Source organism: Nymphaea colorata, chromosome 7 (genome assembly GCF_008831285.2).
Source record: "Nymphaea colorata isolate Beijing-Zhang1983 chromosome 7, ASM883128v2, whole genome shotgun sequence".
In the NCBI taxonomy this organism is placed as follows: domain Eukaryota; kingdom Viridiplantae; phylum Streptophyta; class Magnoliopsida; order Nymphaeales; family Nymphaeaceae; genus Nymphaea; species Nymphaea colorata.
Window position 1 is genome coordinate 966,744 of NC_045144.1, and position 18,787 is coordinate 985,530.

General features: G+C 36.6%; 1 protein-coding gene across 1 annotated transcript; it reads left to right on the plus strand.

The window, feature by feature from the left end:
* The first annotated feature begins 1,232 nt into the window (after nucleotides 1–1,232).
* On the plus strand, nucleotides 1,233–2,266 carry LOC116257633 (L-type lectin-domain containing receptor kinase S.4-like). The gene is made up of 2 exons (XM_031634579.1): nucleotides 1,233–1,264; nucleotides 1,603–2,266. The coding sequence occupies exons 1-2, from the start codon at nucleotides 1,233–1,235 to the stop codon at nucleotides 2,264–2,266; spliced, it is 696 nt and encodes a 231-aa protein (XP_031490439.1).
* The last annotated feature ends 16,521 nt before the right edge of the window (nucleotides 2,267–18,787 follow it).

The following is an 18,787-nucleotide window of genomic DNA, read 5'->3' on the forward strand; positions in this document are numbered from 1 at the left end:
TAAATGAAAATACATCAGCTGGATATTCAAAATGCATTTCTATATGGATCTATTGCAGAAGAAGTTTATATGGTTTAACCACCCAGATTTCAAAATCATTCTTTCCAAATCATGTATGCAAGCTTGAACGTGCTTTATATGGTTTAAAATAGGCTCCTAGGGCATGGTTTCCCGTCTTAGTCTATTCCTCCAAAATCTTGGTTTTAAAAGGGCTCAAACAGATTCATCTCTTTTTATTTTGAGAAAAAGAGAAATACTCCATATGTTTTGGTATACGTGGATGACATGATCATAATAGGAAGCTTACCTGAATATATTCATAAAATTATTTATCAATTCAAAAGTGAATTTGCCATTAAAGATTTGGGTGAGCTTAATTTCTTTTTGGGCATAGAAGCAAAAAGAATTGACAATAAGCTAATATTGTCTCAAAGGAGATATATATTTAAGCTTCTCAAAAGAACAAATATCTTTGGAGCTAAGGGAGTTTCAACTCCCATTGCATGCTCCCCTGCTTCATCTGCTCAAACTGGATCAAATTTTTATGATCCAATTCTTTATCGCAGCATTGTTGGTGCTCTTCAATATTCTACTATGACTCATCCAGACATCTCTTATGCTATCAACAAGGTTTGTCAATATATGTATCATCCTACTGATGCCCATTGGGATGTCGTAAAGAGAAACCTAAGATATTTGAAACACACTATTGATTATGGTCTTGTTATTAGACCTAGTTCAGTTCTTAATATTAATGCTTACAGTGATACAGATTGGGCAGGATGTCTTGATGATAGACGGCCTATAGGTGGACATGTAGTGTTTATTGGATCTAATCTAGTTATATGGAGTGCTAAAAAGCAATCAGTTATCTCTTGTTCTAGCACTGAAGCTGAGTATCGATCTATTGCCAATACCACTACTGAAATCATGTGGTTATAATTTTTATTAAAAGAACTTTGTGTTTTTCAATCACAACCTCCCATATTATGGTGCAACAACATCGCACAGCCTATCTTGCAGCTCACCCTGTGTATCATAGCCGCAGCAAACACATAGAGATTGACCTTCATTTTTTTCTAGAAAAATGGCCAAAGGAGATTTGAAAATTCAATACATCTCTTCTAAAGATCAGGTTGCTGATATTTTAACTAAGCCACTTAGTAAGCAGCACCATTATCAAATAATTAACAAGCTCAATCTTATTGCTGGAGCATTGAGCTTGTGGGGGGATGTTAACAGAAGTACCAAGAAGGCTCTCAAGGTGAATTACTTAGGAGATAAAAAGTCATGTCTCTTAAGGGATGAAAAGTCATGTATGTTGGGAGATGAAAAGTCATGTCTCTTGGGAGATGAAAAGACATGTCTCTTGAGAGACGAAAAGTCATGTCTGTTGAAATATGAAAAGTCATGTCTGTTGAAAGATGAAAAGTTGTCTCTTGGGAATTAGAGACCCTTATGTAACTTCTCTATATAAAGGCGCCTCTCCACCAAAGGAATGCAAGCAAGAAATAATAGAGCAGTGGACGTAGGCATATTGGCTGAACCACTTTAAAAATTCATGTCCCTTTAATTACTTTTTCATTTTGATTTCTAACACAGAGAACTCTACGGCGCAACCAAAGGTTTCAAGGAGGAGTTGGGGAAAGGAGGGTTTGGCAGTGTCTACAAAGGTGTGCTTTCCAGGAGCGGAATCGAGGTTGCAGTTAAGAGAGTATCGCATGGTTCAAAGCAAGGGATGAGGGAGTTTGTGGTGGAAATATCAAGCCTGGGGAGGATGAGGCACAGGATCGTGGTCCAATTGCATGGTTGGTGTAGACGATGCGATGACCTGCTCCTGGCTTATGAATTCATGCCATATGGGAGTATAGACAATTTTCTTTTTGATGTGAAAGGTAGAAGCCTGAGTTGGGAACAGAGGTTCAAGATTCTAAAGGGAATTGCTTCCGGCCTGCTGTATCTTCATGAAGAGTGGGAGCAAGTGGTTGTGCACAGAGATGTTAAAGCAAGTAACGTGTTGTTAGATGGTGATCTAATGGCAGGTTGGGTGATTTTGGTCTTTCCAGACTCTATGAGCATGGGCCACCCCAAGGCAACCCAAATCGTTGGGAGTTTTGGGTACATGGCGCCGGAGTTCTCCAGCACCTGGAAGTCCAGCACGAGTGCCAATGTCTACTCTTATGGTGCTTTGCTCCTAAAGGTGGCCTACGGAAGGAGGCCTATTGAGCCGGAGAGACATTGTGAAGAGATGTTCTATTGGAGTTAGTCCACTCTTTGTGGAAGGATGGACGTATACTGGACGCCATGGGCAAAAGGCTTGGGAATAGCTACGTGGTGGAGGAAGTAGAGTTGTGCTGAAGCTTGGCATTCTCTGTTCACAGGCTGCACCTGAATCAAGGCCAATCATGCGGCAATTAACTCAGTATCTTGACCATGACGCCTCATTACAATCTAGAATGCCAGAATCTTGTTATTCAAGACGATCCAGGCTTGGACCAAATAATTGTGTAGTACCCTTCCTCTGAGAACCTGTCACCAACTTTAGGAAACTCAGGCCTGTAACCTATGAACACAACTGCAGCACGTCGTTGCAGACACATCAATCGAAAGTCATAGATCAGTAAATCATTTCGCAAGTTGTCAAATACAGAATACCATGCTTTGCTTTAGGTTCTTCATGTCTGGTTCGCTATAAGATCTCTCATGTCGTTATTTTTGGAGCCGAGTGCGAGCCCATACCCCGTTTCTCTACTCTTTGTATAGGCTTGGCCTACAAAATGTTTGTATGATTTTATACCAGCAGTGTAATATAAAATAAACTAATTACCTAATGACGATCGTTTTTTTTTTCTGTTTTAGTTTTTTCCTGAATCAAGGGTACAGAATAGATTATCTCATTTTTCACATTAATTTATCTTTGTTTTCTCGCTGTGCATTTTAGATGTTTGAATGTATACTTGTGATATTGCTATAAATATAAGGTCATTTTTTCTTTACCATTATATAATTTCTATTAATTTTCATGTTATTTTTATTTATTTATTTGTACTTCCTATACTACTAGTGTTCACTTGTAATTTCTTTGCTTCTATAGTTACTTTGTAAGCGTATGCTTCTTGGATCAAAGAACAATTAAAGAAAACTAGGAAGTATTTCAAACTTGTAAGAAATCTAGGGTCAGTAAATAACACCAAATATGTGTTGGTGGTACTAGCGGTAACACCATGCATCAGATGACTAAAAGGAAAAGAGTAAAAATTGTCGAGAATGTATGAATTTTCTACTGCTTATTGATGATCAACATGCTGCAGGCGTTGCCAACCTACAAGAAAGGTCAGCTGGTAAAGGATGTGTGCACATGAAGTATATAGGTTACATGTTTTCTCATTCAAGCAAAAAACTGCTGGGGGTGCAAACACAGGTCTCCTTCTTAGTTATGTTATGCCCCAATTTTATCCCATTTTCCACATAACTTGATTCTCCATCTTGTGTTGATCTTCATGGCTGGCTTCTATTTGATTGGGATGGTGTCCAGGTACTTGGCTACAGATTTGCTTCCCTTTGTTTTTCTGTATCTAAGATTTCAAGTATGAATTGACGGAGCCAACCAAGTAGATAAAACTTGATAATCATAGTGTGAAATATAATTTAGGTGATGGATTTATGCCTTCTCATTATTCATACAGTCGACTCATGCTTCTTTTGTTGGTAATAAACAATAAAGGAACACAAGAGAGCACTCATACAACTCACGACTCCCATAAGGCTACCTTGGCACACTTTACACGATACAAATGGCACAAACCAATGCACCTATTTATAGGCTACCTCAAGACACTCAACTTATAACTCATAAACCTCCACACTAATGGTCATTACAAACATGATATTAAAAGATATTAAAAAATAAAAACCTCCCCATTACCACAATTTATTATGTCATAACTATTGACATTAAACTCTTAATTCACTATGCCATAACACTGTGACATTAAAAAAAAACTACAATATTTATTCCACATATTTACTAAAATTGTTTGCATCATATTTTAACACTCTTATTTGATGCAAAACTTGATACTCCAAGAGATGACCTGAATTTTACGAACTTTGAATGGTTGAGTGCTTTCGTAAATCTGTCTGCAACTTGATCATTTGTTGAACAATATTTCATTATTATCATTTCATCAATAACAGCTTCAAGACAAAGTATGACACAAATGTGTTTAGCTCTTCTGTGGGATACCAGATTATTTGTCATGATGATTGTTGCATGATTATCACAAAAAAGTTCAGTCGCCTCATCTTGTTTTTGTGCAAGTCCCTCAAAATTTTTCGAATCCAAATAGCTTGACATGCAGATGTGGTGGCTGCAATATACTTGCTTCAGAAGATGATAGAGTTATAGTTGTTTACATTTTAGACATCTACTACAAAGCCCCCGATCCAAGAATAAAAGCATATTCACTTGTGCTTTTTCTGTCATCAACAAAACCAGCCAGAAGCTGTCAAAAAAGCCAATTAACTTAAAATTGGAATTAGATCGAACCAAATCCTATAGTTAAATGTTGATCAGATGTAACAAAGGATCTGTTTTGCTGCTCCAAAATGATGTATTGATGGACAATACAAAAACCTTGAAATCAGACTAACTGGGTACACAATATCTGGGCGTGTCTATGTGAGGTACATTAATTTCCAACTGGACTTCCGTATAACTTCTCATCAGCTTTCACAGTACCATCATTTATCGTTAACTTCTCATGAGAGTGAAACATAATTTGCATAATAACACATTAAATTTCTGAAGTATGTTAAAAACATAGTCTTCTTGAGAAATAAAAATTCCATCGTTGTTCTGAGTTTTTAGTCTATTGAACCTGAAGTTCAAGAACATAATGTAACAATCCCAGATATGACATGTCAAATTCACACGTCATGATTATCTTAAATTTTTCAATGAGAATATTAAAGGAATTGTATAAATGATGTTATCTACATAAACACATACTATGAGAATATCATTACATATTCCCTTTATGTATAAGTGGGTTCACTTTCGCTTTTGTGAAAACCATTATGCATTAAGTATGTATCTAGTCTCTCATACCAAGCTCATGGTGCTTGCCTAAGTCATAAAGAGTTTTTTCAATCCTTGTACCTTCTCTTCTTTTCCATTAATAACAAATCCCTATGGTTGGCAAACATATACTTCTTCTTTAAAAAGCCATTTAAAAATGCAGACTTCATATCAAACTAAAAAAACTAACCATTTCGTATGAGAAGAAATGCTAAAATGATTCTAATAGTTTCAAAACATGCAATAGAAAAAAAAGTTTCTGAAAATTTTACCCCATATATTTGAGCATACATTTTTGCGACAAGTCTTGCTTTATATTTTTGCATGCTTCCATCAACATTGTATTTTATTTATATAGACCTATTTTAACACCAATGGCATTTTGGCCATCTGGTAGATCTACAAGTTTCCAAGTGTCATTCCTTTGAATGGCCATTATTTCTTCTTCCATGGATTTCTCTCATTCTTGTTTTCTGCAAACATCTTCAAAACATGTTGGTTTTGTAACCATCAAAGCAAGTGCACAACTATAAAGATTATCAATTCTCTTTACCTTTCTTCAAGGACTATCACTATCCATAATGGGTCTAATATTTTGGTTTCTTTAGCTCTCCAAGGAAATGATGTTGTTGGTGGAGGCTGAGATTCATCTTTTTCAAATTAGTTTGGTTCATTTAGGTCATTTTCAATAACCAAGTCTATTTTTGTTAACTTACTTCCAAAAACTATTTTCATCAAAAATAACATCTCACCGAATAATAAGTTTCTTGGTATCAGGGTTATACAATGATACCCTTTCGTAACATCTGAATATCCAACAAATATACTTTTTCACTTTTCTTGTCCAACTTAGTATGCTCACTTGAATCAATTAAAGCATATGAAATACATTAAAAAACTCAGAAATTAGTTACATTAGGTTTGTGTTTCCACCAAGGTTAATAGGGTGTTCGATTGCGTATTGTTTTAATTGCTATGACATGTTGCACCTATGAACTTGTATGGATCAAATCATTATTGACAGACATGAATATCCTAGTTAGTCAACCCATGGAGCTCAAATGTGACAACATGGCAGCAATGCATATAAGTGTGAATCTGATATTTCATGAAAGAATTAAACATATAAAGTGGACTGCAATTTTGTCTGTGAGAAGATTCAAAGCAAATAAATATTCACCACATGTTAGCAGTTGAGTTCAACTTGCAGACATTTTTACCAAGTCCCTACACTGTGATCAGTAAAAGAAGATAATTGACAAGTTGGCGCAGATTAGCACCTGCACTCCAACTTTAAGGAGAGCATGCTAGTATATACCATTGAAGTTCCCTGTCTTTTTCATGTAATCCTCATTCCGTTGTAGGAGGAATATAGTTTTGGGCAAGGTCATGTCAGTTTCCCAGTAAACAAAAAAATGTTTCTTCCTTGAGTAGGAAGGGTGCCTCCTACTCATTATACTTTGATGAGGGCCATTCCCTTTAATGGTCATCATTGTAATGGTGAAAGAAGGTGAATGAAAAGTAGCAGTGTAAGATTTCCTCACTATGGATGTAGACTGTATTGCCTAACCACACAAGGTTGGTGTGCTTGTGCTAATTGCTTGAATAGATCTCTTTTAAGAAGATAATTTATGATGGTTCCCTATTATATAAAATAGTTATATATTTTTTTCATTAGGGGCTGTGAAGTTTAAGGACTCCCATTTCAAGAAGCAGATTAAGGTTAAAGGACAACGACTCACACCCTACGTCAAGGGAGTACCATAAGCTACTGATCTTGAAGACATCAACCCATGGTAGACGTGACATAAGCATGAGGATATCTAACTAGAGCACTTGTGTATCATATATATACTATACTAGTTTAGTTAGTAGTTAATTACTTTGCTTTCATTTATTTTTGTATACTTCATCCATGCATTGACCAATTGTGTTTTAGTGGTGAGTAGTTTTGTTAGACAAATGGATGTTTCAAGCATCTTATTTGGGGCTACTCAACAAGTAGTGCTTTGAGTAATCATAATTATGGTTCGTTGATGATGTAGAAAACTACATTTTCTATAAACACAGTGGTGGTGCATACTATAAAATCGTACCTGACATCAATATGTTTTGTCATCTCATGATACAACTAATCTTTGGTCAAGTGAACGACACTTTGACTATCGTAATAAATAATCAACTTTTCTTGACTTGTATAAAGTTACGATAACATGCCCCTCAACTACTGCTTACAAGATTGCTTCAAGTCATATAATGATTTCTTTAGAAAATACGCATGATTATCTTTTCCTTCAACAACAAAATCTTCAAATTGATGCATATATATATATATATATATATATATATATATATTATATAATATATATATATATATATAATATATATAATATATACATATATATATATATATTCTTTTAATAATTTACCAAATAAAAATGTTATTTTAACGTCAAGCTATTCTAATTTCATATCATACATGGCAACTAAAGCAAGTATAGAACTATGCTGATCAACAAGAGAAAAAAATATCACTAAAATTAGTTTCTTCTACCTAGTTGTAGCCTTTTGCAACTAACCATGCTTTGTCCTTTGCATCTACTAACTGTGAGGTACCTTCCTTTTTCTTAAAGACACACTTGCAAAAAATTATCATCTTGTCCTTAAGTAATTTACAGGCTTTCATGTTTGATTTCTATGCAGAGATTCAATTTCTTCATGCATCACAACTAGGGCTGAACACAAGCCAAGGGGAGTTCATGAAAAGTGGTAGAGGTATTCAGCAAGGTAGTCTTTTATCACCTTTTCTTTTTTTGATTTGATGGAGAATTTTTCAAGGAGGTTCTAGGAAGAGGTGCTCCTAAGTATGGCTCTATCCCGTATGTTGATGATGTGTTGTTCTTCATGAAGGCTAATGATAAATTGCTAAGACATTTGCTGGGATGTCTAAATGAATTTAATAGAGGATCAGGTATGCAGATCGAATTTTGTATCAAGGAAGGCTCCAACATACTGACTGGAAGGAAGGGTAGTTTCTATTGGAGTATTTAGGACTGCCTCTATCCCCATATAGGCTAGAGGGAAATGTTTGGGCCCTTGTGGTTCTCAAAGTTCAGAAAAAATTGTGCTTATGGAAAGGAAGGCTATTGTCGTTTGAAGGAAAAAATTGCTTGATCATTTTTTTCTTCACACTCTTATATATATAGGATGATGGTTCTATTAATATGCACGGAATGCCATAGTTAAAAATTTAAAGATGCTCATGTTGGGTTTTTGTGGGATAATTCAGAAGTTGGCCATAGATCCCATTTGGTTGCTTTGGAGGTTTTGGCTAGACCTCACTTGGAGGAAGGAGTTGGTTTTTGCAGATTAAAAGATAAGAATGTGGGTAATCTTGCTTTTTTGGGATATAAGGCATTGACTGAGGATAATACATGGGCAAAACACCTGTAGACAAAAAGTATCTTAGTCTTATGAGTGCTTGGACTTGCAGGATTGAAAGCAAAGAGTCTCTAATTTGGAAGGACATTATGAAAATATGGAAGAGGGTTTGTAACAATATTTGTTGGCAGGTGAAAGATGGAAAGAAAGCCAATTTTTTATCTGTGGAATAATGGAATTCTATTGGAATGCATAGAGTTTATTAACTCAGCTGAAATACACTCCAAAGAAAATCAGTATACATTAGATGTATTATGAAATATTTTTTATATCAGGCCTTGCGTGAAAGATTAGAAGTGGCTAGGCATGCTGGAACTCGTGGTGGAGCAGAGCAATGCTGGAATTCGTGGTGGAGCAGTGCAACAACTATTTGTTATAACAGAAAATATCTTTTTAAGAATATTCTTTTGTTTTTAGTATATAAAGCACAGTTGTGCTCATTGTAAAGTAGTGCAACAGAAAAGCACAAATAGAAAAATAGAAGTTCTCTCTTTCCTTTATGGTATCAGAGCTCGAGAGAGCAGCATCCATGGCGTCTCCCATTGCAGCAGCAGTCACAAACTAGAAGTACTCCTACCCGTCCATGCTGAATGTGGCAAATTTTGTGTCCATAAAACTCTCCCAAACGAATTTCCTTCTCTGGAAGACCCAGGTTCTTGGTTTGATCGAGAGTCAAGATTTGCAAGGATTCATGAATGACGAAATCTTTGTTCCTGATCAGTACATTATCAATGAAGATAAGCGAGAGATTAACCCAGACTACTTGCAATGGAAGAAATCGGACCGACTCCTACGTGGGTGGATCACGGGCACCCTATCTGAAGAAGTCTAGGGCTCGTTGTTGGTTTGAAAACATCAGAATAGGTATGGAGGACACTTGAGGAGGCATACGCTTTGGATTCTCAAGAAAGAGAATGTTGTCTGCTACAAAAATTGCAGACACACAAAAAGAAGAATATGATTATGGCTGATTACATACGGATTTTCAAAAGTATTTGCGATGAATTGCAGGCCATTGGATGACCGGTGAATGACCATACAAAGGTCTTTCTTCTCTTAAATGGATTGGGGCCTGAATATGAGTCGTTTGTGACATCAATGTTGAAGCCCCCAATTCCTGTTTATAAGGACGTTATACCATTGCTACAAAGCCACGAAACATTGAAGTCACTCAATCAATATGAAGGAGAAATCCAGCACCAATCTGCATTTTATGCCCAAAGTCAGATGTTCTATGGTAAACATGGAGGAAGAGGAAGACAATACTTCTCTTCTCAAGGCAGGGGGTTTTATCCATATAACCGTGGGCAACAAGATAATCAAGGAAACATTGCCAAGGCTTCAACAAATCACAAGAAATTTACAGATGCCAAAAGAAACACCACAGTGAACAAAGAAAAGGGTATGGTATGCCAGATTTGCTTTAAATCGAATCACTCTACTCTTAGATGCTGGCACAGATTTGATAATGCATATAAGGTAGAAGAAGCTGCATAAGCTTTAGCAGCAATAACTATGGTTGATAACCAGGATCATGCCTATTTTCCAAACTCTGGAGCGACTTCGCACATAGCATCATACTCAGGTATGCTTCTGAACACAACCAAATATAGAGGTACAAAAAGAGTTATAGTGGAAAATGGACAGTCTCTTAAGATTACACAAGTTGGAGAAGCAAAAATCGGCTCTAACCAAAATAGTTTAAAATATATTAGAGTTGAAGAATGTTTTAGTTGTTTTGAAATTAGAAGAAATTTGATTTCGGTAAGTCAACTAATAAGAGACTTACCAGTGGATTTTTGTTTTTCGCATGACCATTTCCAAATTAAGATCAGGGAAACAAAGTGAGTGTTAGCTGAAGGACGTCGTCAAGGTGATCTTTACATGCTTGAAGTAGGAATAAAGGAGGCATGTTTTTCAAACCGTCAAAACATAGTCAGTTTGGAGATATGACACAGAAGGCTAGCTCATGTTAACTATAGTGTTTTGAAATTTCTAAATAGAGAAAATCAAATATGTAGTTTGAATGTTAAAGAGAAAAATATATGTGTTGGATGTTCTATGGCAAAATCTTCTCATTTACCATTCTTTACTGCAGATAAACAAGAGACAACCTTTTGATATGCTCCACTGTGATTTATGGGGGCCATCACCAATAGTTTCAGTACAAGGGATGAGATATTATGCAATTTTTGTTGATGATTCCACAAAATATTGCTGGATTTTTTCTCTAAGAGAGAAATCAGATTTTGTGTCTTGTTTTGAGAAGTTTATTGTATACATAAAGAATCAGTTCAATAAAATGATCAAGATCATTCATTCAGACGGGGGAACAGAATTTGATAATAATAAAATAAAAAAAACATTTGACAACAATGGAATTCGTCATACAATGTCTTGCCCATACACACCACAGCAGAATGGGCAAGCTGAAAGAAGACATCGAATTGTTACTGAGTTGGGTCTAGCGATGTTATTCTATGCAAATTTACCCCTAAAGTATTGGGTGGATGCGTTTAACACTACTGTTTGGGTTCATAACAGAATTCCTACAACACTCTTGAATATGAAATCGCCTTATGAGAAGCTGTTTGGTGTCAGGCCTGAGTATGATTACATGAGAACATTCAGGTGCTTATGCTACCCATACTTGAGAGATTATGCCAGACATATGCTAGAACCAAGATCATTACCTTGTATATTTTTGGGTTACAACACTTTGCATAAAGGCTATAGATGTTTACACCTTAAATCAGGATGAGTTTACATCTCCAAGCATTGCATATTTGATGAACACAGCTTTCCATGCAAGAGTGTGGTAGACACAAATGTTGAAAATGTTAGAACTCTGTACGATGCTAGGTTTCCTGAAAATGAAGAAACAAAGAAATACTTGGGCGCCAAGACACAAGAACAAGAACCTATGTTTGTTTTGTCAGAAAGTGAAATAGCCAAGATGCATGGAATAGAGGAAGTGGTTGGTGATGAACATAACCACAATACTTCAAGCTCTCACATCAGAAGTTTGAACATTAATGAGCAGGAAAACAACAACTCACAGGAGACAGACACATTTGCAAATGAGCAAAACCTGAAGTAGGCATAACACCAACTCTCATACAGTAGATTGAGACACGTTCGATGCATGGAATAGTTAAGCCCAACCCACTATACCTACTGTCATGTACATTACTTCCTAAAGAACCTGATTCTATCAAAGAAGCCTTATCACATAGAGGTTGGGCAGCTGCCATGAAGGAGGAGATGATGCTCTTAAAACCACTGAAACGTGGGACTTCGTTCCAAGAAAACATGCAAAACACATCATTGGATGCAAGTGGGTTTTCAAAACCAAAGTTAAAGTGGATGGAAGCTTGGATATGTTGAAGGCGAGGCTTCTGGCAAAGGGCTACAACCAAATACCAAGAGTGGACTTCATTGAAACATTTTCACCCTTTATTAAGCCTACAACAATCAGAATTATATTTACTGTTGCCTTGTCAAGAAAATAGAGGATACATCAAATGGACATCAAGAATGTTTTCCTCCATGGCGAACTAGATGAACCTGTCTTCATGGATCAGCCACCAGGATTTAGAGACCCAAATAAGCCTAACTACGTTTGTAGACTAAATAAGGCTTTATATGGGCTGCGTCAATCTGCAAGAATGTGGTTTGACAAATCCAGCAACTTTCTGACAAATTATGGATTTTTCTGCAGTCCAGTAGACTCATCGCTGTTCATTTACAAAGGCGAGCATGGAACCATATTGCTGCTTTTATACGTTGATGATATTCTAATTACTGGTGATAGACAAGATATAATCACAAGTTTTATTGCAGATATCAGTTCAGCTTTTGCTATGAAAGATCTAGGAGATGTCCATCACTTCCTAGGCATGCAAGTACAACAAGAAGAAGATGCCATATTCTTAAATCAAACAAGATATGCAAGGAAATTCTTCAACATGCAAACTTGAGTGATTGTAAGCCTAGCAACACACCTATGGCAGAAACTCCTCATTGCAATCAGTCGAGCCCATGTTTCCAAGTTGCCACATTTTTTCGAAGCATAGTAGGTTGTCTGCAATATCTTACCTTCACTCGTCCAGACTTGGCATACAGTGTCAATTTTGTGTCACAGTATATGCAATCACCATCTCAATTCCATTTTCAATTAGTTAAGAAAATTCTCAGATATGTGAAGGCCACTATAGAACTTGGACTCTGGATACAACCAACTGATTGCATGCTTCTTCAAGGGTACTTTGACACTGATTGGGCTGGGTGTCCAATCACCCGACATTCAAGAACTGGATATGGCATTTATCTTGGGCCAAACTGCGTCTCATGGTCTGCTAAGAAACAGCCGACAGTAGCACGTTCAAGCTCAGAAGCAGAGTACCGTGCATTAGCCTCGACAGTAGCAGAGATGACTTGGATCACTTATATATTGCGTGATATTGGGGTTAGTCTATCCAAGACACCAATATTGTACTATGATAATATGTCTGCATTACACATGACCATTAACCCAGTAATGCACAGCAGGTCCAAACACATTGAATTGGACTACCATTATATCAGAGAAAGAGTTGCATCCAAACTCCTTGAAACCAGATATATCCCTTTAGCAGAACAGGTGGCAGATATCTTCACAAAACCATTGGGACGAGCTCGATTTCTTTATTTAAGGAACAAACTTGGACTAAAGCTACAACACCCAATCCAGTTTGAGGGGGGATATTAACTCAGCTGAAATACACTCCAAAGAAAATCAGTATCTGTTAGATGTATTATGAAATATTTTTGATATCAGGCCTTGCGTGAAAGATTAGAAGTGGCTAGGCTTGCTGGAACTCGTGGTGGAGCAGAGCAACGCTGGAATTCGTGGTCGAGCAAAGCAACAACTATTTGTTATAACAGAAAATATCTTTTTAAGAATATTCTTTTGTTTTTAGTATACAAAGCACAATTGTGCTCATTGTAAAGTAGTGCGACAGAAAAGCACAAATAGAAAAATAGAAGTTCCCTCTTTCCTTTAGAGTTACACAATCTCGTTAATTAGCAGGAAGATCTTAAGGTCAACATGGAAAATGCACTGCTGAGATATAAGGGGGAAGCCAGATGGAAAGTTTTTGCATCTATAGGAGAAAGGTGTAATGTTGAACTGATCCAGGGTCATGACACCGTATGTTGGCGTAATAATAACCCTCCAATCACATCCAAAAGCCAGATTTGAGAGAGGATTTGAAAAAAGAGTACAACTATTAATTGGAGAAAGAAAATCTAGTTGTCTAGCTCCCTTCCTAGGGCTTGTTGGGTAGTCTATATAGGTAGCTTTGGGGTGTCATGACCCATGTTTTTTGACACCAATTTTTTTTTTATAGATAATAACAGATGAAACATTGTGTCTTATTCCGAACAAACTTGAGCAATGACCAAAACAGAAAACAAATCAAATGCCAACAAAAGAGACACCCTTTTTGACTCCACATAGAACACTTAGACTAAAACAACTAAAGTATCCATAAAGTCCAGACTCGACGTAGTGTCCAGATTGCCAATGCCGGTCCATCACAAAGACTGAGGATGTCACTCCTGTAGCCACGATCTCTCAAGAACTACCTATAGGGATCGAAAGAAGAGTCAGATTTCTTTTGAGTATGGAAACATCCAGTCATTCATGGAACATGGTCTGACAAAATAAGTTTAGAATTATGTTAAACAATACATATGGGGACTTTATGGTCGATGTTCGTAAGTCATCAATCCATAATGCACCTTAGGGTTAGATCTTATCATTATGAATGAGGTGTACCTGACCTCCATATGTTTGCAGAACTACAACCGTGGTCCATTAACAATGATCATGGTCATCGTGACGAACCAACAACAAAAATCCCTATAGGCACAACTCACAGGTTGCACAGATTATATCTTCACCATGCGATCCCAACTGAACAAGGGTAACCTGAAGTGAACCCTCCTGAGATATCCCAGATCGCCGCTGCAACAGCAGGGTCCATCCACCGGTGTTACCCAAAGTGGTAGACCGGCCCCTCTAGGCACTCGGGTTGAGGGATCAGGAGACGCCCTGCTCTCCAACCAAAAGCATAACAAAATCCCGAGCCCTTGTGCCGCCCAATACCCTATGGGTCATCAAGCACAGACGGAGGAGTGTGCGACTAAAGTAAGCTCGTGCGCATCACCATCTCCCTAGACAAACCAACTACTAGACCAAAGTTCATGCTCGCACTCGCATGTACCATTGTATAAAACATAGTCCACGCCTTGTTCTATGCATTCAAATGTGAGGGTTATCCTTACTAGACATAGTTTATTAACTCTCCCGAAAGCCAACTTTAGGCCCCAATCCCAAAACAAAACCAGTCTAGCCAATTTAAATTCCCAAGAATTAGGGACAACCACTATAACATACACATCAGGTATACACTACCAAACTTTGTTTATTTATGGTCCTTTATCAAGTCGTATATATGTGTATCCACTGGTATGGAATACACCTCATACATTCATATATCTCCTTGTACATATATATATATATATATATATATATATATATATATATATATATATATATATACACTAACGATTCAGGCTATTGTCCCCTCACAATTTGTTCATATTTGAGGGCACAACCAACTTAATTTAAGTACATGAGATAGCAACGTTTGAGTTACCTCAGCTCTTTGTTAAAGAACTGTAGCGTTTATATACAATTGTTTATTACATCTCTAGCTATTTTTTTTTGTTTCCTCCACTACTGGAATTTCTTTGTTCTCAGTAGTTGCTTTCAACATTTTACCTTTGTATTCATGTTTATCACTTTTAGTAGGAAGAACCAAATGTCCAAGTTAACTACACCGATCTCTGAAACCACATCTTTTACAGTTTTTCTCCATTCAGCCCCACACTGCACACACCCTACAATAATACCTTAACTCTTATGGAGCTTGGTGGTTTCAGCCAACAGTTTCAACCAGATATTTTAGAAGTTTGATTGTCGACTTCTACTAGTTTCCATTTGGTGTATTCTCATTTCCTGTCCTGAAAATTTCTGTAAATTTTTTATCCTGATTCTATTTCTGGTTCCCCTGTTCTTGTTAGTTTTGCTTATTGAATGAATTTTCTGTATTAGGCAAAACAACAATTCCTTTGATGACATTCCTAGGCTAACCTTACTCAAAAAGGTGATTCTATCTCTTTAGATTCATCCCATTGATCTCTTCTTGTTAATTCGTAGATAACATGAGAATATTACTGTTCTTTAATCAAATCTGCAGGTTTACTAAATAATTTTTATTTCCAACCATTCTAAGCATGTGCGGCTACTCACTGTTGCTCAGCATGTCATCAAGGGATGACTGAGTATTTCAGAATTTCCTCACCCAAATCAGATTGAGTTCTGTTATGTGTTATTATATAAACATACCAATGTATAAGAGCTGCGTGCTTCTATTACGATTAAATATTCCCCTACATATCTAGTATTACTAACTTCAACTGAGTGACAATCATAGAGTACGAAGCAGTCCCCTGCTAAGTAGGCCTTGTATCAATCGTGTTATGTTTTGCATAGGTCTAGTTAATGTTGATGCAAGACTCTCTCTTTTTCTTTCTTGTGTTTTGTTATGATTTAAACACTAACATAATGAATGAGATCCTTAGAAGGATATGACAGAAACATAATAGCTAAGAGACATGGTTGATATATCCTACTCCTACTGAATTTTGGTGATATACATCTACAGTTTCCTATCATCACCAGACCCATTCACGAAGGAACTTACCACCCATATCATTTCAACATGCAAGCACATTTGTATTCAGTCCAGCTACTGCAACATATATCCCGCAAATTGAATTCACAGCTACATATAAGTATGTATAAGTATATACTGAAGATCTATATGTGTACCTTATATATAGATGCATATATATTTATATATATATACAGATCTTCATAAGAACAGGGGTTTTCCCTGTTGAACTTACAACTAAGTGCCAACAGCCTACTTATTACTCTAGGCCTGTTCGGATACACATTACATATTTACTTATATGCATCTATATTTCCTGAGCATAACATACATGAACTACATGCTGATGTCTGATTATCCCCATACCTTATTGCTTCATGCTGCAGTCAATTCAGTCCACCAAGAGGGCTGTCGTTCCAAGGTAGTCTAAAATGATTTCTTTGCAAAACATGCATTCTCATGTGTAATTTCAGCCCCACCAAGTAGAATTCTCCTTGCTTATTATATATATACCTACCTATACAGATAATTTATAAAAGAAACTATATAACACTTACCAGGGTCTCTCTAACTGTACAGCCCCTAATTTTTTACTATCAGCACCATAGCTCCATAGCTTTCTTGATCCTCCAAGCTGCGGATGATAGTCATGTGGACCAGTTCCTCTTTGCTCTTGATCTTCACCCAAGATGCAGGAAAAACAAGGGTTAGCTTTCACTTTTCCCCAATTTCTAGTTGCTGAAACCCTAACCTCTATGGCTGCAGCAAATAGGAACCTAGAATGCTGCAGTATAGGGTTAAATAGACCCTCTTCAAGGCCTCCAAAACTGCCATATGAATTTTGTAGTCTCTCTCAAGGGAGAAATAACCTTTCAATTTTTTACTATTTCTTTTAATATTTCAGTTACTTCTTCCAGCCAGGTATATGTTTAGTAACCCGTTTCCTTCCTTTCCATAACTGCCCCTCTATTATGTAGTTGATAGTTTCAACTATTTTTAAGAGTCATTTAAATCTACCATTTATAACCTGTACCTATATTTATGTTTTCACAATAATTAAAGAAAAAGAAAAATTCGTGGGAGTTACATGGGAGGCTACCCACGGAAGTTAGGGCACAACATTTTGGCCTAAACTTGGCATCGATCTATTTTATATGCAAAAGACATGTAGACATTCAAGACCATGTGTTGTCTACTTGCTCCTTCACTGCTAATATTTGGGCTTTTGTGGCTGCATGATTTGGCATTGGTCGGAAGCCAGTTAGGGACATTTGCGCTAAGATTGTGTGGTGGTTTAACAAAAGACTGCTATGCAAAGAGATGAAGAAATGTTGGGAGGTTTGGTTTTTAATCTTGTCGTTTGGAGAATATGGTGTTTTAGAAACAAGGTTAAACACCAGAATGTGTGCAGGAAAACAAGAGAGGCAAAAAAGAAGGTTTGGAATGCCTGTGTTGAAGTGATATTAAAGCAAGATTGGCCACTACATGTGGAGTGAGCGATTCAATTGTGGAAAAGAACTAGTATTTTTAGTTTTTTACCCTTTTTTGGCTTACTAAGAATTTGTTGGGTTGGGTCATAAAGTTGACCTTCATGAAGGAAGGAGCAAGGAAGATTCTATGCAGGGCTTCTTTGGAAAGATAGTTCCATGAAAGGAGTAAACTCTTGGTGGATAATAATAGGGGGGCCAGTTTTGGATACTGCTTATTTGAATTGGATATTTCCGCTAATAGTTTAGGATAATTCTTGTATATTCTTGAAATCTAATAGTGTAGCATGGAAGTCTTCATTGCAGAAATTTTGGCCGCAACCAATTTTTGACCTTTGATGTAATCAGAGTTTAAATGTCAGGCATGGCCAATTTATAGGACGTAGTATCAGGTTAACTGAAATTCAAGGTAGGGTTAGCTTTTTGCAGGATCATATTTCCGTTTTGTATGATTTTCTATATTGAGGAGCTAAGAGCTTCTTATTTAATTTTTCGATTATTTAAATTTCACTCTGGTATTTGTGCTTCAAATCTGCAGCCTTTTAAGTGAAACTATGTCAATTAGGAACTTGATCTCCCCCATCTAATTTCTTAGAATTGACAGTCTAGATGATTCCCATTAAATATGGTATATGTGCACATGGTAGCTACCTTTTTCAATGTGTGCGTATGTGTGCCAAATGATTCCCATTAAATTTGATATGTGAGCATATGTAATTACAAGTTTCGCAATATATACATATATATATATATATATATATATATATATATATATATATATATATTAAACTAATAGTTTATGTTGGTGGTTATTTTTTTATTTTGTGTTGTTTACAAGTCTACCAAAAATGCATTTGCAACATCTAGTTATTTGGCCGTAAATTTTAGTGAGGGTACACCTTTTGCAATAGTTTTGAGTGATAAAAAAAAAAAAAAAAACATCCGGCGGAGGAAAGAAATGATGGTGAGAATGATAGACCCGTGGTTTGAGAAAT